The 22,041-nt window shown below is 58.0% G+C and overlaps 1 protein-coding gene across 2 annotated transcripts; it reads left to right on the top strand.

Annotated features, from left to right (window-relative positions):
- Window positions 1-5,520: 5,520 nt before the first annotated feature.
- Window positions 5,521-12,720, top strand: LOC111157691 (uroplakin 3A). 2 transcript variants are annotated; one of them, XM_022519318.1, is made up of 6 exons: window positions 5,521-5,572; window positions 6,297-6,452; window positions 7,348-7,627; window positions 9,350-9,432; window positions 11,002-11,134; window positions 12,561-12,720. In XM_022519318.1, exons 1-6 carry the CDS (start codon window positions 5,521-5,523, stop codon window positions 12,718-12,720), a joined length of 864 nt encoding a protein of 287 aa, XP_022375026.1. The 2 variants fall into 2 exon arrangements, with proteins under 2 accessions (XP_022375026.1, XP_022375027.1); XM_022519319.1 differs by lacking the exons at window positions 7,348-7,627; window positions 9,350-9,432.
- Window positions 12,721-22,041: the final 9,321 nt, after the last annotated feature.

Raw genomic sequence — 22,041 nt, 5'->3', positions numbered from 1 at the left:
GTTCCCTATATCCCATCATCAGCCCAAGTCCTGGTGGCCCATCCTGCAAAAATGTGTCTACTTTGTAAACATTCCTCCTGCCTATGCTGACGTCAGCCTGCTCTGTGCCACGATCTAGCTCCTTCCAGAAGAGTCTGCTGTGAACCGAGACACGCTTGGCACCTGGAAAGTCTTCCTTCTCTTCTACTTCTGTTCATTTGAAAATTCTTTCACTTGTTCATTCAACACTGATGGGCATGTGCCCTGGGCAGGGCACAGAAGCCATCGTGGGGAAGAGGACACTATCATGGCCTGGGAGGGGCTCTTCTTCTGGGGCTTGGGGGAGGAAGATACACCAAAGGCATGATGATATCAAAGTCCACAGGTAATGTGCAGGAGAGCCACGGAAGGAAGAATTCCGGAGGAGGATGGATTGGGGCTGGGCTTGGAGGACAGGTGACCTCCATGCAGAAGCACAGCCCAGGCCCCCCAGGCAGTGGTCCCAGTGGGTGCAGAAAGGGCCTCAGGGTAGCAATCCAGGGGAGGGGACTTGAGAAAGCACTAGTTGTTGACACCAAAGTTGGGCACAACAGAGAAAGCCCTTGTTTTTGGATCCACAAAGGCCAAGAGAGAGCGTGGGGAGCTTGGGGACATGCCAGTGTCCAGTGGGGCTGGTGCCAGTGGTAAGGGGTGAGAGGGGAGGCAGGCAGGTTCGCTGTAGTGAGCAGCCACGCAGGGCCTTGGACGCTGTGTCCTGAGGACAGTGAGGGCCTCTGGGTGGCTTTACACAAGGGAGGTGACAACCGGATTTATACTTTAGAAATGCTACTGTGGCTTCTGGAGAGGTGACAGGTCAGAGAATGGACCCAGGCAGAGGCAGGGCCGTGTAGGGTCCCATGGGGTCCCATGACTTAAGTTTAAAATCCACTTCCCTATTTCCTACCTGGGGGTCACTGGACATGTCCACCTGTCCAGTCAACTGTGTCCCTTCCCAAATCCATAGGCTGAGGCCCTCAACCCCAGGACCTTAGAACATGACTGTATTTGTAGACAGGGCCTTAGAGGAGGTAATTAAGGTAAAATACAGTCCTTAGGATGAGCCCTCATCCAGCCTGACTGGGGCCCTCAGGAAAAGAGGAGGTCAGGATACAGACACACACAAAGGGACATCATGTGAGGACACGGGGTGAGGACGGCCGTCCACACGCCCAGGAGAGGGGCCCTGGGAGGAACCAGCCCTGCCCACGCTTTGATCTCAGACTTCAGGCCTCCAGAGCTCTGAGAAACCAAGTGTCTGTGGCTCAGGCCCCGCCTATGCTATTTGGGTCCGCAGCCCCAGCAAACTAATACGGTGCACCAGGCAGCGTAGCAGGATGGGGAAGGAAGAGACAGATTCAAGTCGCTTGGGGGACTGGTGTGCCCAGCACACAGTAGGCACTCAGGACAAAGCTGCTGAATAAGGTTGGATTCAGCATGAGAGGGGCCAGAAAGGGGGGACTGGGGCAGCTGGGAGAGGGCAGGACAGGCCTGACCTTGCTGCGCAGTGAGCGGCAGCCAGGAGGCGGTGGGAGACATGGAAACTCCAGCCTTGTCCAGCACCCCAGTCCCAGAGCATTCACCCCCGACCGCATTTCCTGCCTCTGTTCACCTGCTAGCCCAGATTCCCCGAAAAAGAAACAAAGGCTTTGGGGGCAGGGTCTTTCACGACTGCCAAGTTGGGAACGCTCGGCAGGACAGGTGTCTGGAGCCTGGGGGAGAGAGAGGGAGGCTGAGAACAACCTGGAGCTAGGGGTGAACCCCTGAGCCCCCAAGGCCTGGGGCTTGGGGCGCTTTGGTTGCATTTCATTTCATTTGCTGTCAAGGGGACTGAATCTGAGCACATTGGAAAGTTTGGTTTTCAGAACCTCTCGGATATAGGAAACACTAAAAGCCAGAGAGAGCCTCCGGGGGCGAAAGTTACCCACAGCATCTCTGACCCCTTAAAAAATGAGTAGCAGAAACCAGATCAGGCCTCTCTGGTGTTGGGAGAAACATTTCTGGGTCAAAAATTTCCAACCCATAAATTCCCCATGTTTCGAATTCAAAGGAGGACTGTGCAGGGCTGGGCTTTGCATAACCTTTCACATCCCAGAACTTCCTGCTTGGTGGCCTCCTGACAAGCATGTCAGCCGGGCCACGGTTCACAGAGACAGTCTGAGGCACTGAGGTAGAAAAGCAGATTTAAAGTCAGACTCAAAGCTCGGTGCCCTGGATTTTGCTTGATCTGAAAGGGAAAATTTAAAAAAATATTTTTTTTGGCAAAAGTGTTCTTGGAATGTGCACCTGGGGTGCGAGGCTGCAGCAGATTGGTTTGGGGGTCCCTCCTGTCCCCCGTTTCCCTCCACGCACACATGCCTGGGAGTCTCCCTGGTGAAGGGACCACGGCGACCCTCTCCCACACTCATCCCTCTTCAGAACTGGCCAAGCAAAAGTCAGCATCTTTGAAGCGCAGACTTGTTTATAAATGCAAGGCTTTTTTTTTTTTTTTCCAAGAATGTTTTGGGGCCTTAGCAGATTGTTATTTTAACTCTTTTCCCCAGATGTTCTTGCCATATTTGGGCAAGACAAGAGACCGGAGGACTTTTTGTATGTTTTTCATGAGAAACTGCAGGGTCTGGGAGAAGACCAATGTGCCTGGGGTCTTCTCCCTCTCGTGGGTGACCCTGGGCTGAACCTTCGTGATCAGCTCCGCCAGTCCCTATTCAAGTCCAGGTTCACAAACAATCGTTGGACGAGAAATGTCAGCCCATAAAAATTCTTAGAGGAACCCCCACTGCTTTGCCCAAAAGATCCTTATCTCTGGGGCAGAGACTTTCTGTTACATTCTGTCCCGGGGTGATAAGGATCTGAGCATCTACTCCGCATGTCAGGGCTCTGACGATTGGACCCCTCCCCATATCTCTGAGGCCCAGAGACAGGAGCAGCATGTTTTGTTTTTTTTTTTTTAAAGATTTTATTTATTTATTTGACAGAGATCACAAGCAGGCAGAGAGGCAGGCAGAGAGAGAGGAGGAAGCAGGTTCCCTGCTGAGCAGAGAGCCCGATATAGGGCTCGATCCCAGATCCCTGGGATCATGACCTGAGCTGAAGTCAGAGGCTTTAACCCACTGAGCCACCCAGGTCCCCACACGTTTGTTTTTTAAAAACATTTTTACTTGGGCAAATTTCAAACTGTAGACACATTTCAAGAACAATACAATAAATATCCATATATTTGGGAGGGGGCTAGAGGGGTGGGGGGGAGAAGCAGGTTCCCTGCTGAGCAGGGAGCCCAATGTGGGACTCTATCCCAAGACCCTGGGATCATGACCTGAGCCGAAACCAAGAGTCAGCCCTTCAACCGGCTGAGCCACCCAAGTGCCCCTACAGGTTGTTTTTAGTAAGAATTAACCAAGGGTTGCAAGGGGCAGTGAGTTGTTTTGTCTCCTTCAATCTACAACGGTTCTCATCCTTTTGTTTCGTGTTTACTAACTCTGCCTTTGCTGATAGAACATTTCAAAGCATCCAGGCCCGCTGGCTTGCAGAAAGACCCTCAATTTGGATTTGTCCAAGTGTTTCCTTTTGTTTGGATTCAGGGTTAAGTTTTTGGATGGGAGCATTACCCAGATGGTCCCGAGCCTTCTGAGGCACGACCCGGGAAGCTCACGAGGTCAGTCCACCCCGTTCCTGGTCACGTGAGGTTCGAGTCCTTCATGAAATTGACACCCCGATTCCTGCACCTGTTGGTCCTTAAAATTCATTCCTCTGTGGTTTTCACACTGATTGAGAAGATGCTTTCCTGAAATCCATTATTACCAGCATGTTTGCAGAACGCTGGTTTATGTTCTGGCATTCCTTGTACATTTATTAGCTGGTGTTTTTTGAAGAAAAATGTTCTCTTTTACAACTTTTTTAAAAAAAGATTTTATTTATTTACTTGACAGAGATCACAGGTAGGCAGAGAGACAGGCAGAGAGTGAGGGGGATTGGGGAGCAGGCTTCCTGCTGAGCAGAGAGCCCATGCAGGGCTCGATCCCAGGACCCACTGAGCCACTCAGGCGCCCCTCTTTTACAACTTTTTAAAAAAGTACCAGTATTGACTCATGGATTCAAGTCTCATCCAATGGGCTAAACACGTTACTTCCACCATTTATTTTGTGTGCAAATTCCACGGCGCCGCTGGGAGCCTCTTCAAGCCCTTTCTGTGCCAGTACCTCGGACATCCCCTCATCACCTTCTAGCACTTTAGCATCTAGGATCCTCTTGACATTCCCTGTCCCGGCCCTGGAGTGACCCTGTCTCCAAGGGGTCCTGGTGCCACTTACTGGGGACTGCTGTTTCACGACCCAGAGTGCTGAGTGGGGGCTCCTGCCACTTGGGAGTCACTGGGGCAGACAGAAGAGCTCAGGAGTTGTTATTTTGCCACAAGGAGACTGCGAATTCAAAACTCCAGAAGTTCTTCCTCCTCCTTTCCAAATCTCCCTCTTCCTGCAGTGAGGGCCTGAGTCCTGACCCCAGTTCTAGGATACCGTGGGTCGCTCCAGAACCGTCTGCCCTCCCGGCTGCCTGGCTCCTGCGGAGCGGGGTCCTGCTAGAGCCCTCTTCGCCCTTAGAGAGCTCTCTACAAGCCAGCACAGTCCGATGAGCCTTCCGGCGTCTCTCACACGGAGTTTTTGTACATGGGGCTATGACCTTCGTGTTGTACCTGGATTCCTTACTTTCTACTGGTTTCCAGTTTCAGTTTTCTCCTATCCTCACTGACTTATGTCTGAAATGTAAAATGTAATATTTAAGGTACTCGTGGAGAAAAAGCAGGATTCCCGATGCCGGAAGGAACCGTCTAGGCCAGGGGAAGCCCCCAGCACGGTTTTCAAGCGCTCCCCCTGAGAGCAGGCCTTTTGAACCAGCAGGGGCTGGGAGGCAGGACTGCGCTCCTCGCATCTGGGCGTTTCCGGGAGCCCGTTCCCGCCCTGGCCTCGCACCTGTGAACCCAAAGGGTCACCCTGGGGTCCCCGGAGGGCTCACAGGCCCGTGACTGGAAGGTTTCCGCGACGCACCTTCTCCGATTAGCCGCTTCCATCTTCAGCAGAGCCCAGCCCGCACCTGGCGCTTAGTGGGGTCTCCATAAACAGCTGCGGGAATTAGCGCCCCCATTTCACAGGGTGGAAGCGGCCGCTCAAAGAGGGGATGTCTTGCCCCCCGCCCCCGCCCCCTGTGCATCCCAGACGTCGGGACAGCGCCACCCCACCCCACCCCGGCGGCGCACCCTCGGCGCTATGGTAAGGGCGCGGGGAGAGGTCCCACCCGGCAGGTGGGCCCTCGGTCACGTCGTGGGGCGGGGCGTATGCAAATAGCTCGCGAGGGGGCCGGGGATTGGCCGGCGCGGGCGGGGCGGGGCGGGGCAGGGCGGGGCCGGGCGCGCCGAGGGAGGGCCCGGGCCGCCAGGTGCGCGGACCATGAAAGGCGCGGGGTTCCCGGGTCCCCTGCGCCACGCGCTCTCGCTCCCGCGCTGTGTTCCGGGCTATGCCTCCGCTCTGGGCCCTGCTGGCCCTCGGCTGCCTGCGGCTTGGCGTGGGTGAGCGGGGAAGGGGGAAGGGGTTGTGCCCTGGGAGGGCGGGCGGCTGAGTCCAGAGCCCTGACCCTCCCGCTGTCCTCAGAGGAGCCGGGGTGGCTCACGGCCTTGGGGACGGGAACTTCGCGTGTTCGCTCAGGAACAGGCAGGATGCTGCTCTGCGCCATGCCGCAGGCTCTGGGGATTCAGATACTAATAATAAAGACAACACTGATTAATAAGTTTCCTTGGGTGGGGGTTCCAGGGCTCATGGGTCACAGGTCCCTGGATGGGTGCTGTGAGAGACAGACGCAGCCACAGAAGGGGCCCAGCAGGAGAGTGACAGGGTCAGACTTGCGTGTTAGAGCAAAGGCCGGGGGCGGGGGGGGGGAGGCTGGTTTCTGGGGTCCCAGTGAAAAGAGTAGAACTCCGAGACTGGGCTGACTGGGTGAGGAGATGCTTTGGAGAGGCAGTGGGGTTCTTGGCAACTGGCCGTCTATGGGTGGGGAGAGAAGGCAGCCATTAGTCTGGACTGCTTGGTTTGGGCGGGGAGGATGGCTGGTGAGGGCTGGGGAGCTGCCTGGGTGTGAGACAGATTCCTGAGATGGCCCGTGGGGAGGTCGAACCCCAGGGCCCGCACACCCTAGGTGCCCAGTGTTGTATGCAGACATGGGGGTGGCACAGGGTGTGCCTGCGGGTGTGGACAGTTCTACTGGAGATCAGCTCCCGTCCTCACTGCCTCCTCTAGGTGTGAACCTCCAGCCCCAACTGGCCAGCATGACCTTTGCCACCAACAACCCCACCCTCACCACTGTGGCCTTGGAAAAGCCGCTCTGCACGTTTGACAGCTCAGCAGCCCTCGACGGCACCTATGAGATCTACCTCTATGTCCTTGTCGACCTAGGTAAGGGTTCTGCTTCACTTGGGCTGTGCTGAAAGGGGAATTGGCCTGTGCAGGGAGGAGGAAAGGAGGCAGGTAGTGGGACGCTCTCGCTCTGTCGTTCAGCTCCCGCCATGCACCTCGCTGTGCTTGCTCTGGGCCAGCCCTGGGCTGTGTGCTGCAGCCACACGTTCCTCTTTGCCCCAGAGATGTCCCAGCTAGCGGAGAAGTGCAGACAGCACCGGTCACTGAGCACATACATGACCCTCGGTGCTCTGCATTCCTTAGCCCTAACATTGCAAGACATCTGTCCCATCACAGAGCCAGGAATCAGCAGAGGCTGGAAAGCGAGCCCAGATCTCTGTGGTGCCTCCAGCCCCAGCCCTTCCCCAGGCTTGCCCAGGTGGGGCACGGCCGGTGTTGGTCAGGAGAACCATGCGCTTGGACTCGCGTGCTCTGGGCCAGCCCCGCCTGTTCACCGGAGCAATCCTGGCTTCTGGGAGAAGGAACCCAGTGACAGCCTCTTGCATTTCTGGTAGCCGGACGTGTGCAGGAGCTCATTCGGGGCCCTCTCCTGGGCCCGGGCCCAGTGTGTGCACACCGTGGGCTCTTTCTCTCCCATTCACAGTCGGGGCCAGCGCTCTGGGGGGGAGGGAAATGATGGAAGTCTGTCGGGGTGGGAGGACCTGTAAGCTTTTACTGGTCTGCAGAAGGAGGGGCCTTCCTCTTGCCCGAAGTCCAGGGGTGCTGCTGTCTGTCTCCCCCAACGTGCAGGGAGCCCCTGAGGCAGACCCTGCCTGGGACCCCGGGGCCCAGCACCACACTTCTCAGAGGATGTTCGGGGATTGGGTGACAAGCTGAGGGAGTCCTGTTGAGCCCGGGATGGCCAGGAGCCTCACCGCTGCCGCTGTCCCTACAGCGAGCTCCAGGAACGCCTCCGTGCAGGACGACAGCAGGACTCCCCTGAGCTCCACATTCCAGCAGACGGAGGGAGGGAGGACAGGCCCCTACAAGGCTGTGGCCTTTGACCTGTCCCCCTGCAGCGACTTGCCCAGCTTGGATGCCCTAGGGGACGTGGCCCGGGCCTCGGAAATCCTGAATGCGTACCTCGTCAGGGTGGGTGCCAACGGGACGTGCCTGTCAGACCCCAACTTCCGGGGCCCCTGTAACCCGCCCCTGTCAGCAGCCACGGAATACAGGTGGGTGTGAGCAGTCACGGGGGAGGGGCCGCTATGCCCCAGCCCCTGCTCAGGAAGACCCAGGAGGGGTGCGGCGAGGGGGGGCCTCATTTCTTATGCCAGGACCATCCCGGGTCTCCTGAAGGGACATGCTTCGGGCCGTGCGACCTGCCCCAGGCGCTCAAAAGGACCCCTGCTTGCCTGAATCCTCCACCACTGCCACTTTGAGATCTGCATTTTTTTTTTTAACAGGGGGCCTGCGTTTCCATTTTGCACGACTCCACAAATTCTGCGTCTGGTCCCGGCTCATCCCCCGCGTGGCGGTCACTTACGCAATGCACGTCATCCGCCAGGGGAGGAAACTAGCTGGCCCGGAGAGGGAAGGGGGTCACTGCGTGAAGCAGCGGCCTCACACGAACTCGAGCCACACTCCAGGCTTTTCCAGCTCCCGCATCATCCTCGCTTTTTCCTGCCTCCTTCTGGCCTGTGCTTTTGTATCTCCTCCCCCTCCTCCACCCCCATCCCCGACCCCAGAGGGTCCCTGATTCCTTTTCACACTCATTTCTTCTCCGTGCAGAGTCCCATGGCCATGGGGTCTCGCCCGGTACACCCACTCCCGTTACCATGGAAACGCCTAAGGCTGAGTCTCTGCACCTGCTAGGCACACCTGGGGCCCAGACCATCGGTCACCTGCCAACCTGACCGAGGGCTCGCCTCCCCGTTGGCCCCGGCCGCAGGGCAGGATGAAAGCCTTAGTGTCTCCTCCCCATCCTCAACCTCTGACCTCTGACCTTATTCTTAATGTGGGAAAACCTCCCCCTCCACCTACCTCCTCCAGCCTCCTGAGTGGGGGACACAAGGCACATATCCCAGCTTCTGGAATTCTCCTCTTCAAATCCAGAGAAATGGGAGATTAGGCAAAACACTGGAAGCTGTAGAGATCTGAAGGGTCTTCATTTCTTTCAAGTGTTAAGTGAGAGGCTGTTGGTTTCGAGTTCTCAGACCATCCGTCTTTTTAAACTGACCGTATCTGAGGCCTCAGGTGGGAATCTTGTGCTGATCTTCCTTTATGATTAGTGACTTTCAGCTGGGGTTTTCTACATAAAAGGGTAGTCCTGTCCCGGGGCAGTTGGGATGGGGATAAATATTATTCCTTTTTTTTTTTTTTTTAAAGATTTTATTTATTTATTTGACAGATAGAGACCAGAAGTGGGCAGAGAGGCAGGCAGGGAGAGAGAGAGGGGGAAGCAGGCTCCTGCGAGCAGAGAGCCTAATACAGGGCTTGATCCCAGGACCCTGAGATCATGACCTGAGCCGAAGGCAAAGGCTTTAACCCACTGAGCCACCCAGGCGCCCCCCCCCCTTTTTTTTTAAAGTCCCTTTTGGGATACCAAGGACCAGGCTGGGAATGGTGGAAGGCAAGAATGCTATGAGGATAAATGAGTCAATATTCAGCAGATACACTATACTCGTTCTGCAGATAATAGAGAAACGGGGGCCCCAGAGGGAGAGCTAAGAGGAGGGCTGCTGAAGTCTTCATGGAAAGTGTCCAGGGACAGGAATAGGGGGTAACAGCGCCATGGCCAAGCCCAGGACTGTCCTGCTGCCCAGAGCCCACCCTATGGCTTCCATCTTTTAGAAGGATTCTCTCTGCCCCCCACACCCATCACCCCAATCCCTTCACCTGCCTGTGGCCGGGCACACAGTGTAGACAGAAGTCCCTGTCTCTCCATCTCCCTGCAGGTTCAAGTACGTCCTTGTCAACACGTCCACAGGCTTGGTACAGGACCAGACCCTGTGGTCAGACCCCATCCGCACCAACCGGCGTAAGTAGTGGGTCTGGGCTGGGGGGCGACCCTCGGGCTGTCACTCAGTCAAGTCTCCCCAGTCACGGGCAGGCCAGTGGGTTGGTGAGGAGAATGTATCTTAAGATGATGTGACCGGAAATCCCCCGGGTGCTGTGGTGGAGGCAGGTGAAGGGCAGGCTGGCATGATTGAAGTCAAGGCATTTGCCTCCAAGGGGCATGGACTTTACCCTGCCTTTCCATCCTAGCCTGCCCCTTTGTCCAGGCCTTACAGCCACGTGACATGGCTCCAGAGGGTTCTGGGTGGTTCCGGAGGCTAGGACTCAGTGCAGGGGTGAGCCTGGAAGGGAGCAGGAGTGCTGCCCACCTCTCCACCCCGTTCTCTGGAGACTGGGTGGGCTTCCTAAAGGCGGTGGGCTCCGAGGCCTAGGCACCTGCCTGTGGCCCTGCCCTGTCCCTCCTCAAGCCTCCATCCGGGTTCTCAACATGCATTCGAGGTTTATACCCAGAACCGTGTCTGCTGAACCTGAGGGGCAATGGAAGAGATTTCCGACAGCAACCTTGACAGCACCCAACCCTAAGTTTAGAACCTTCTCCCCCAAGATGAGACTTCATGCCAGGATGGGCTCAGCCTAGAGCTGAGAATTTAACCTGTAGAGCACCCCCCCTCCCCCACACCATGGGAAGCTTATGGGGCACGAAGTAGTTCTCACAGCTTGCTTGAGGTCACACAGCTAGTGAGGGGTGTAGACAGATGTGTGTGTGCATGTGGCCGGGGTGGCCCCCTCCCCGCCCTTCCAGTGGCACGCCCGTGTGTTGTGGTCCCCCTACAACAGGGCTGCCTTGGGACCATGAGTGCTGAGTTCAAGCCCAGCCTCTGCGCCTCACTGCTCTGTGACCCCCTCAGAACCTCAGTCTCCACATCTGAGAAATGGGAAGAAAAATCCTTGCTCTGCCTCCCCAGCAGGGTTCCTTGGAGTAATCCAGACAAAAGCGCTTGGCCTGGCTCTTTTGGGGCAGGGCCTGAGGTCGGCTTGTGGGGAGAGTGTGCCCTCTGGAACCCGACAGACCTGTAGGCTTGAGTCTGGAGTCAAATGCCCTTGACAGGAACTCGAAATCCCTCCGCGGCAGTGAGTGATCTAAAGAATGCGGGTCTCGTCCAGTCTACATGGGAATGGCCAGAAAGCGGCCAGCTCATGGGACAACCTATAAATTGTCCACTTAGTTCCAGAAGGGTGACACGGGCCAGAGCAGAGTAGGGGTTGTGGGGCACCCGGCTCCCTTAGGCCGGGGCCCGTCGTCTCATCTCTACTTGCTCTGGTCCGTGTCCCATCCATTTCACCAGAGTTGAGTCTGTTTAGGGTTTAAAACTAAAAAGACAGTTAAAAGAGGAGGAGACCAGGGAGTTGGCGAGAGGGTGTGGGGCGAGCAAGGTAACTGCACCACAGACCTGGGGGGGGCAGATTCTGACCTGGGTCCCCGCTTCATCCTGAGATCTGTGGCTGCCAGGGTGGTGTGGGGTGGAGGGTGTTCCTGGGAGAAGTCTGGGGGTGCAGCATCTGAGGGCTAAGCGGGCCTGTGTCCCCTCAGTCACCCCATACTCAGCAATCGACACGTGGCCCGGCCGGAGAAGCGGAGGCATGGTCGTCATCACGTCCATCTTGGGCTCCCTGCCCTTCTTCCTACTTGTCGCCTTTGCTGGTGCCGTCGTCCTCAGCCTTTTGTGAGTACCTGCCAGCTGGAGGGCAAGACTCCGGGCCACCCTGGACACACTCCACCCAGAGGGTCCTCCGAGGTGGGGGTGACCCCAGAAGGCGAGGGAGCTGCCTTCCATCCTGGGCGTGCCTGTGGGGGTCCGCTGAGAGGGGAGCAGTGTCCTGGGGTCATCAGGCTGGGTAGGGAGGGGCTCAGCCCTAACACCTCTCCTTCTGTGCCTCACCTTCCTCATCTGGGAAATGGGGATACTAATACGTCTTGTCCTTCCTGTCATGACTGTTAAGTGACATGATCCCCACAGAGTTCTTAGGCGGCATCTGGACCCTGAACAGCTCTTAGCTTTTTTAGTCATGATTCACCCACTGACTGGACAGGTGGGAAAACTGAGGCCAGAGGGGTTAAGGGTGGCTCAGGGTCACACAGCCAGTTAAAACAGAGCTGGTACCAGAGCCCTGGTCTCTTGAGGCTCCCATGGGCTCCGATGTGTGTGTGTTTGGACCAGGACTCGAGGTCTCCTGTGTGTGTCTGGAGCAGCTAACAGGCCACCTGGTGGGTGTCAGGTGCACTCACGATCCTCTGATCCTGGGGGGCCGGCACAGGGGGTGCGTCGGGGCTCCAGCGGGTGCTGTGGGAATCCAGAGGAAGGTGAGGAAGGCCCCACCTGGAGCACCAGGGTGGGCTTCCCGGAGGAAGCGGCAGCAGGAGCAAAGTCTCTTTGGGACGGGAACGAATCCTGCGTTTCTCAGCCAGGGGGAGGGAGCCCCCAGGAGGCTTTGAGGACGGCAGGGGGCCTGTCCCAGCGTGGATGGGGAGAGCGGATGGAAAAGCTTCCCGGAGTAGGTGAAATTAGTGCACATAGAAATCAGTCGCTGGGAACGCCTCAGGGAGGATGGAGTAGGGGGCAGTCAACTTGCAAATCAGGTTGCCCTCTGACATTTAAGTAATAAGTAATAAAAACACAAATAATAGATAAGATTAGCCACCAAGAGTCTGGTTTGTCTGGCCAGACCTGGGAGTGGGAGGACATACTTCTGTCCCTCCCTCCTTTTGGACAACACGTCCTTCGGGAACCCAAGTTCCTGTTACCTGACTGTGGCCTGGCTCCTGCATTTATCCCTCTTCGGTCCCCTTCCGGCTCCAGCCCCACCAGACTTCCCACTGTGGCCTCAGAACTCTCAGCGCTTCCTGTCACATGCCTGGAATGCCTCCCAGCCCCACCCTCCTCCTTCAGGGCAGAGTAACTGTCCCCTCCTCTGGGAAGCCTTCCCATGGTTCCCACCTGGACTGCTCCGTTCTGTCTGGGCATTGTTTGCTGTGCATGCCCAAGACGGCAGCCGGCAAAGCCGTGTCTAAGTAGAAACTCCCCGGCCAGCTAGAGGAGTTTAGACTTGCTTGGTGCCCCTAACCCTCGCCCTCTTCGTCCCCTTGGTCAGGGACACAGGCAGCTCGGACAGGGAAACGACACACGACTCCCAGATCACGCAGGAGGCCGTCCCTAGCTCCCTGGGGACCTCGGAGGCTGCGTACACATCTGTGAACCGGGGGCCGCCGCTGGACCGGGCCAAGGTGTACACCAGCAAGCTCCAGGACTGAACCCGGGCTCTACCCCCAGGCGGCCACACTGTCCCAGCTGGCCTCACCCCGGGGACAGTGGGGGGTGAGGGTGGGGAGGGGGGGTGTCTGCGCACAGCAGGTGCTCACGCCCTGACCCCACCCGGGGAACAGGGCACGTTGGTCCAACTTGCGGGAATGCTTCTAATAAAACCTTCCCAAGATTCTGAGTTCAATAGAGATGTACTGAAGGAAGGAGTGAGAAGGTGGGTGAATGAGTCGATGTCATATGGAGGGGTCGGATTATTTCTCTAGAGGGTGGGGACAGGGGTCTGATTTTCCATCGGAGTGGGGGTGGTGAGGGTTAGGGAAACTGAGGCTATCGGAACATCTGGACGATGGGTCCTGAGAAACGGGCCGTGCGTGCAGTCATTGGATGGTGTTTGGGGTTTGCTGGCTGTGAGGTCCTAGAAGCTAAAGTGGGCACCCGGGGGGCAGCTGCTGGCAGCTCCTGTCACCCCCAGCAGCCGTCTCCTTCCCTCTGGGGCTCAGCTTCCTCATCTGTAAAATGGGCTGATATAAATGGCTAATTTCAAGGCTCCTTCTCAGCTTTCCCTGAAGGCCCAAGGTGGGCAGGCAGAAGAGGCTTTGGGATGCAGAAGAGGGGTACCAAGTCCACTTGGGGGATGAAGGGACTCCCCCAGCCCTGCTTCTCGGCTCAGATGACTCACTTCCCTCTTCTGAGCCAGGTAGTAAGACGACTTCCCTTTGGGGAAGGAGCAAAAGGAGTCACAGTCCCATTTCCCTTTTCCCTGAAAGAAGAAACATGTCAGAGCCGGTCCGGGTTGTAAAGCAGGAACACTACCCGTCGGCTTGAGGAGGCCGCATTCCCGAGCGGCGCCAGTGGCGGGATGGGGTGCTCTGAGGGCCCCGGATCATCCTCTGGAGGCATGGACGCTGAGACACACACAGATCTGCTAGAGGGTTCCAAGGCAGAGGAGGCAGGAAGGAGGCAGAAGCTATGGGAAGAAGCCTAAAGGCAGGGAGGGATCTGGAGAAGCCAGAGCCACTGAGGGTCCCTGGAGCTGAGAGGAGCCCAGACCCTGGGCAGTGGGGATGGGAGGGGGTGATGGTGCTGCTCTCTAGGGGGCGCCCAGCCCAGGTGTGCCATGGACTAGCTCCAGATCCCTCCAGTCTGTCTTCCAGGACACCGGAGTCTGCCTGAGCAGCCGCTGGAATTCCCGCCTCCCCCGTCTTGTGTGTCCTCCCCAACCCTGTCTCCATTTAGGACAGTCCCTCAGCGCTTCTCTCAGAGAATGCCCGGCTGCAGCAGAGGGGAGGAAAAGCTCCCTGGAAGTCCGCTGCTGTTGGAAATTCATGCAAGTTTGCATTCTGCTTCTAACATGTCTGTCTTTATCTTATTTTATTTTTAATTGAGGTGAGATTGACATAACATAAAACTGTTTCAAAGCAAACAATTCCTTGCCATTTAGTACATTCTCAGTGTTATGCAATCATCGCTTCTACCTAGTTCCAGAATGTTTTCATCACCCCAAAAGGAAACCCTGCACCTATGAAGCAGGGACTCCCCGTTTCTTCCTCCCCCGCCCCGTGCCCCTGACAGACACGGATCTGCTTTCTGCCTCTACGGATTCACCTGCTCGGGACAGTTCATATCGATGGAGTCAGACACCGTGTGGTGACCTTCTGTGCCCGGCTGCTTTCACTTTCTCCTATTTTTGAGGTTTATCCTCATCGCAGCGGGCGTCCGAACATCATTCATTTTTGTGGCTGAGGAGTCAGCAGCGCGCTGCACGGGTCTCGTCCGTCGACTGACTCGCGGGCGCTCACCTTATTTCCAGCACTTGTTACCGCGCTGCCGTCCGGCGTGGCTCTGGGCACGCCTCTTCACGGACTTGTGTGAACGCCCGTTTTCAGGGGTCTTGGGCGTGCACCTCGGAGTGGAATTGCTGGGCTGCACAGCCATTCTATGTCCGACATGCTGGGAACCGCCAAATTGTTTTCCAAGTGGCCGTACCATTACGCATTCCTGCCAGGGACGTCACCTGTGTTTATTTTAGGATCAAAACAGCTGGAGTGCTTCGGTCGCTGCGGAGAGGGCCCCAGAACTATTCTATGGACTTGGGTCTGGATCCATTCCCTACCCCACTATTTGAAAAGCAAGACCCCCCTGGTAACCCAAGCCCCTCTCTGTTAGCAGAAACTCCCACCTCTCTGGAGCAGCGGGTCTGTCGCTGTCCCTTGATGCCAAGTCCTCTTACTGCTGGCCTGGGTGATTGAGGGCCCAGGGCAGGTGACCCTCCAGCTATGGGGACACCTCAGCACTAGCTCACGACACAAAAGCTGGAGGGACAAGCCGCTGGAACGCAGATGGGCAGACCCATCCTGGGGCCGTGGGGAAGTGAGCGAATGAATGACCGTGTGTCCGTCGCTCAGGCAGGACACAGCTGCCTTGGTGATGAGTCTCCTCTCCCCAGGGAGCATTAACGTGGTCCTGCTACTGGCCCCAGGGAGACTGTCGGGAGAGGCTGCTGGCCTCCCTGGAGTCAGACAGATCTGACTCACCTGTCAGCCGGGAGACCCTGGGAGACATACTGTGCCTCGTGCAGGCTCTGGGTCCTCATTTATAAACAAGGTGCCGGGAGTGGGGTACGGGATGCACCCGCTGTGCGTTCATGAGGATGAAATGGAACTCGGCCTTTCAACTGTCATTACTGGGCCTCCCTCCATGATGGCCCCCTGCTCGCAGTTGTCTCTGTCTACAGCGGTGTCTAGACTGAGCTGAATTCATGTCCGTGACCCCGTGTCGCCCAGCTCAGCACATGGCAAGGGCAGGAAGGGGCAAACGGAGTTTGGGTGTGACTTCTGGGCCTGGGGCCAGGGCTGCTGAGTCCCTGGTGGTGCCCTCAACCAAAATGGGGGACAAGCAGGTTGGGTTGGAGGGTATCAGGACTTTGGGGTCATTTAGAAGTTGTCTCTGATGTAGCAGGTGGAGCTGAGTGGAGATGGTAGTGTGCTCAGGTCTGCAAACCTGGGGGGAGCTCCGTATCAGTCTGGAAGCAGGATTGGAGGTATCAGAGATCACCCATGCCCGCCCCCCACACTTTGAAAAGGTTATACTTGCCTTCCCCACCAGCATCAGGCCCCACCCGGGATGTGCTGTGGCCACTTCTGAGCGGCAACTCAAGAGCCATCAGGTGGTTCCCCTCTAGCGAGGGAGCCCAGTGCCCAGGGGCTGCCCTGCCCATCACAGGCATGAGGGAAGAAGGCCTGTGCGTGCAGCACAGCCTCAGCCCACGGGTGCTGCACAGGGGAACGAGACCTTGTGTTGCAGGCCACTGGGACCTCAGGCCTGGCTGTCCCTGGAGGGGAATAGCTCCCAGTCTCTGCCCGTAGGCCCCTGCGCATAGTCACATAGGCCTTGGAGGAAAGACTTCCCCACGGCTGCTCTGAGTCTTGGCCAAACGCCCCGGGATCCCCCCTGGACAGATGAGCCCGGGAGGCGTGGGAGTTGTCGCCACAAGGCTGAGCGGCACCCGCCTCCACATATTCCCAGGAGGCTGCCGGGAGCTGGTGTCCCATCCCCGGGTTCCGATGAGGTCTGAGGCTTCCTGCCTCACCTTCCTCCCCTCCTGGGGATGAGGCTGTCCCAGGAAAGGTCGGTCCAGGGTGTCCTATGACTCCTGCGACAGCCTCCTGGCCCCTTCTGCTTCGGAGTCGACCTGGGGCACGTGGAACGCAGGGAGCTGGGGTCTTGCTTGGCTCATCCTTCGTTGTCTACATCTAGCAGGGATGAGGGTGTGTGTCAGCAGCTGAATCTGGCGCCTGGCCCGCACACCCCGCATAAGCCGCAGCAGGCTTTCTGATATGCTGAGCAAACATGACGTGTGGCACCGCGGGACGGGCTGGGCTCACTAAAGGGAGCTACAGAGAAGGCAAAGGACAGAGCCCGTTCAGCATGGGGACCGGGAAGGAGGGATGCCCAAGGGGCAGGAAGAGAACTCACTGGAAAGCTGAACCCTACCTACCCACTGTGACCGCACTCTGTCTCTGGCCTCCGTTCTCCCGCTCAGCCCCGGAACCTTCCTGTCACGGAGACAGTGGCGCTGTTGCTCACCGTGTCGCCCCAACACACACTTCCGGGGAAAAAACCAGCCTGTCTGGAGTCCTTCCATCGGTCCCTGGGGAATGTGGCTCCCACGCCCCCACCCCCCCACCCCCCCATGCAGCAGCAAGGGAGGGAAGGTCAACCAGCATCCTGCAGAGGGGGAGTTCAAGGCACAGGCCAAGAGTTTGCTAAGTGCCAGCCAGCGGTCTCCAATCCGAGCAGAATAACCCGCATCGGTGGGCAGAGACGGGTGGGCCATGCTGAGTGGGGCTCATGAGTTCTGGTCTGGACTGATGCCTCACAGAAACTTCTAATTCTACATACCCGCGGGGGGAATTTTCCTGGCTCACGTCTCAGATTCTGAGGCAGCCCCTCTCCCCGCTGTCCCGCCGCCGAGGTGGCAGGGCTTTTCCCGCTGAGCCTTCTGCCTCTGCACAAGTATTGCTTCACCTTCCTGCCCACCCCAGTCAAGGCTCGGAAATTAGCTAATCACACAGACATGCTGTGTGACCTGGGGCAAAGGAGGAACCTCTCTGAGCGCCCTTGACCTCATCTGTGCAAAGAGGGTCAGAATGCTGTGGTAGCCTGCTATAAAGCGGGTGATTTTTTTCCCTGGGATCTGATCAATCACAAAGTGGCCATTCAGTTCAACCCAATCAAACCCCAAACCCTGGGCTCGGGAAAGCTTGGAGCCACCCGTCCCGGCAGAAGAACAGAAATGCACGGAGGAGTCGTCAGAGCAGAGCCTTGCACCGAGCACAGTCTGGCCTTCAACATACAGGTCAGGCTAGAGGCACTGCAGGAATCAGGGCTGGAATAGTCAGGAGGGCTTCCTGGAGGAGGGGGTACTTTTCTCAGATTCCTACCATTTCCAGATCCAGAGTGCCTGAGGTCTGGGATCATATTCCATGGCCCTGTCACTGGTGTTTACTCAGATGCTGAGTAAACAGTGACAAGTTCCTGGGATGTCATGTTTCTTGTTCCTCCAGTTTTAATAATTTTAAATTTCACAACGCAGCATTGGGCTGCTTGAGAAAAGAGAAGAGGAGGCCACAATGCCCTTGAGTGGGGCCTCAGCCTCATGTCCCGTGCTCTCCTCTGGAGTACCGAGGTCACATTCATTTTGTCTCCTCCTAGCCTCCTCCTCAGAGCCCTCTCCCTGGATGGAGAGGGGCCTACGTCACTATTGCCCCTCCTTTGTGGCTCATGTGACCATCTGAGGATGGACATGGCAATTGCCCAGAGGCAAGGGCTGGTGTTCTGGGCAGCATGGGTGCCTTGCTCACCCAGTCCCTCCCTTATGCCAGCCGTGGGGCGACCCTGGGGGCGTGGCTGCCCCTGGGAGCTCAAAAACACCTGTTGGGGCCCCTGTGGCTCCTCCCCCTGCCCAGGGAGGCCCCCACCTCGTACTCCAAAGGTTGCCCTCTCCTCCCACCCCCAGTGAACTCCGGTACCCTGTACGACAATCCCAGGCCTCAGAACACGAAGGGGCAGTGGGGGAGGTTTGTCCCAAGTCAGACACGCCGTCAGAACATGAAGGACGGCCCAGAACCTGGACGTAGATACATCTGGCCTGTCTACCAGCTTGTCTCCCTGCTTAGACCCCTCTTCATCCGGTTCTCCATTCGGCAGTCGGTGCTCCTAGAATGTCGTGTCCTCTCACAGCTGCTCTGCTCCAGGTTTCACCAAGTGCAGAAGCCAGAATCTTCCCCCGACGGTGGGACTGCCGGAGTGGTCCTGCCGCCGGCTGCCTGCTGCTCTCACTTCCCCCCCGCCGCAGCGTTCCCTGTTCCCCGGCCGAGGCACACTCGGATGTTTCCAGCCTCGGGCTGTTAGGGATACAGCTGCTGTGAACATGTGAGCTTTGACGTGAGCGATTTTCATTTTCTTCCGGGATGGAGAGCCAAGGGTGCAGTTGTTGGGTCACAGGGCAAGTGTGTGGTCACTTTTTAAAGAAACAAGCGAACTACTTTCCAGGGGGGCTGGAAACCACTTACATTTCCCCAGCAGTGGGTGGATGAGCCAATTTTTCTGCATACTTCCCAGCATTTGGTGTTACCACTATTTTTGGAAAATTTTTTTTTTTTTTTTTTTTTGAGAGAGAGCGAGCGAGCAGGGGGGGGGGGGGGGTCAGAAGGAGAAACGGAGTCCCTGCTGAGCTGGGAGCCCGATGCTTGGCTCAATCCTGGGACTCTGGGATCATGACCTGAGCCAAAGGCAGATGCTTAACCGACTGAACCCCCCGCCCTCCCCCGCCAGGCGCCCCACCATTTTTTATTTTAGCCTTTTGGTAGGTGTGCACTGGTTGTAACACTTCACGTTCCCAGTGGCTGTGCGTGAGAGTTCCGGTTTCTCCACACCCTCAGCAACACTTGGTGAGGTCAGTGGTTTTCATTTTGGCCATTTGAGTGGCACGCAGTGCTGTCTCATTGTGGGTTCGATTTGCATCTTTTCATGTTCTTATTTGCCATCCACGGAGCTACACCGATGAAGCATGTGTTCAAGTTTCTAGAAAATTGGGTTGTTTGTCTTATTATGCGTTCTTTCTATATTCTAGATTGGGTCCTTGCTCTGGTATGTCTTTCGAATTTCTCCCTGGTCTGTGCATCGCCCTTTCATCTTCGTTGTGGGGTCTGTCCCTCACCCAACTTCCCTTTTCTTTATAGCCTCGTCCCTCCCTGACAGGCGTGTTTACTGCCTGCTTCCCCTCCTACGGTGTCAGCCCCATGAGTTCAGGGGATGGCTCTTGGGCCACGTCCTCAGCTCCTAGCACAGTGGGTAGGCTGTACCTATTTGTTCAGTGGCCATGCCGGTCCCCCGGCCATATCACAGCTGCAGGGGTGGGGGACATGGATTGCTGAGTGGAGACCCTACAGCAGGTTGTTGCGAACTTTTAGGTCAGCATCAGGGAGGTCTGAGCTGGGGCATGGGCATGAGTGGCGACGGGGCAGAGAAAAGGCCAGACCGACTTTTCCAAGGTGCATTTGCGAAGCTCCCTTCCTCCCTTCTCCTGCCAGCAGAAGCATCCCACTAGCCACACACGCCCCACCTCTGTCCAGCGCTGGCATCGCGGCTCTACTTGCTGCCAGGCAGGAGCAGCAGGGACGGGGGAGGGAGTGTCCAAAAGGCATCATCAGCTCCTTTGCCATTGGAGTGTCTACAGCGTGCATGCGTCATGCAGGGACATAAATGCACAGGGCGAGGGTGTGTATGTGCCATGTGTGTTGTCCTTGGCAGGTGTGGTCCAGGGTGTATGACGCCTGGATGTCGGGCTTCTTACACCAGTGCTATGCGTCTGTGTGCTGGGGTGTTGGCCTCCCCACACAGTAAAGCAACAGCTTCTTCTCCAGGACGGAAGGACTGTTGGCTGGTTGCTGCTGTCTTTTCTGTTTCCCCCTCCCGGAGACCCTGTCTGGGACTTTATGCCTTCTCTCCTCTCTGCCAGTGCCAGCCTCCCTCTGTAGCCAGACTGCCCCTGGCCGCGGTTCCCAGCAGATCCCCACTTTGCAACTTGGCCTGTGTACTGAGTCCTGTTGTCCAGTCTGTTCAAGGGGAATAATACCTACCGGGTACGGTGACTGCGAGGATGAAAATGTGCAGGAAGAGTTTACAGGACGTGCATGTAGCACGTGCTCCATAAACAGCAGTGAGCACACGCGCACAAAAGCAGGTCCGTTCCAAGAACTGCAGCGTTTCACTGGGTAGCCCCTGTTGCGTGCCCACCAGAGCACCACCCCTCCGTGGAGTCCGTCCCTGGGCTGGGGACGCTGGGCCTCGCTGTCTCACGGACACACCTGTTCACTCTTTTGTTCAACATCCGCTAAGGCTCGCGCCAGCCGGGTGGAGGCTAGGACACAGACGACTACACCATGTGACACGCACGCCACCGTGCCGGCGCCATGCCAGCCCCTTATCTACCCCAAGAGCGCTCAAGGCTGCCAGGTGGCACCACCTCTCAGTAATTTTCCACAACCCGAGAGAAGCTGCGTCTCTCTTGACATCATCACGATGGCACCTTCCAAAGGGGGCAGCTCCGAGGGCTGAACGAAGGGACCCGCACCGCACAGGGAGCCCTCTTCCGCTTGTTTACTCCCAAGCCACCGTCCGTCCCCACAGTGCCCTGGCCCCCGAAAGTTCACAGGCCGCTGAACCTCAGAAGCTTCCCGGGTGGTATGGGCTGGGCTGGGGGTTAACAACCAACTTTGAGACCAGGCCCGGAAAACGGTGCGAGGAGAGAAGAAATAATCATTAACTCCGGTGGCTCGGGCGGGGCAGGGAGGGCGGATCCGGGAAGGCTGCGGGGAGGAAGTGGTTTTCGATCCAACCGGGTCTTACTCAGGGAAACCGACTTCCAGCCGCAGATGAGAGGCGGGGCTCCCACGGTAGGGGGACGGCCGCGTGCTCCTGCGCCGCGTCCACGCTCGCGGGACCTGGAGTTCGCTCCATCAACGGACGCAGGCCCTCGGGCACAGACGGACAGGCCCCAGGGCCTCGGGACCGAACCGCAGCCGGTGCCACTCTGCGTGTGGGGAGCGCAAGGGCAGGGCCCTCGTGCCTTCACCAACACCTGGGCACCGCGCCCCGGGCTCCGTGCAAGCTTCTGCGGACCCGGGGGCGCACGTGGGGGCAGGGAGAGAGACGAGAGGTGCGCGTAGTTTCCGAGTGCGAAGGGCTCCGAGAGAGCGGAGCGCGGGCCTGGGGACAGGACCGGCGACTTCAGGTGGGCAGGCCTCTGGCCAGCAGCGCCTGCCTGGGGCGCGGAGAGCAGCCCGGAGCCCGCGCGCGATCGCGGCCCAGGGCGCGGCAGCCGAGCGGCGCTTCCGGCCTCGGGGAAACGCTCGCCGCGTCCCTGCGAAGTGCGCCTGCGCCCATTTTGCAGACGCGAGGAGCGAGGACGCGCAGCGCCGCCGGTTCGAAGGCGCGAGCGCTCCGCGCGCCCTCCACCGCGTCTGCGCCGGAGAGCTCGAGGGGGCGGGGCTCCCTGGGGGCGGGGCCGGCGGCCGAGGGGGCGGGGCCGTGGCCTTGGCGGGGCCGTTGGTTTCGCGGCGGAACCTCCGCGCGGCGACGGCGGGCGTGCGGGGGAAGACTTTGCGGCAGCGCCGAGGCCACCGCCCAGGGGAGCGCGGCGGTGAGGGCGGCGCGGCGTCCGCTCCGGCTCCGGCCCCGGCCCCCGCCCCGGCTGCGCGCGCAGCCCTCCGCCCGCAGGCCGCCCTCCGCCGGCCCCGCCCAGCGCG

The sequence above is a fragment of the Enhydra lutris genome, unplaced genomic scaffold (genome assembly GCF_002288905.1).
Source record: "Enhydra lutris kenyoni isolate GAN:26980312 unplaced genomic scaffold, ASM228890v2 scaffoldscaffold55, whole genome shotgun sequence".
Classification (NCBI taxonomy): Eukaryota; Metazoa; Chordata; class Mammalia; order Carnivora; family Mustelidae; genus Enhydra; species Enhydra lutris.
Note: the sequence above shows the minus strand (reverse complement) of the source record. Positions and strands in the feature narration are given on the sequence as shown.

What these genes read in the sequence shown, in the direction of transcription:
- LOC111157691 (XM_022519318.1), top strand. Translation starts at nt 5,521, where the DNA reads ATGCCTCCGCTCTGGGCCCTGCTGGCCCTCGGCTGCCTGCGGCTTGGC. An exon ending in CTGCCTGCGGCTTGGCGTGG is followed by an intron (nt 5,573 to 6,296) that starts GTGAGCGGGGAA and finishes TGCCTCCTCTAG; the next exon opens with GTGTGAACCTCCAGCCCCAA. An exon ending in CCCCATCCGCACCAACCGGC is followed by an intron (nt 9,433 to 11,001) that starts GTAAGTAGTGGG and finishes GTGTCCCCTCAG; the next exon opens with TCACCCCATACTCAGCAATC.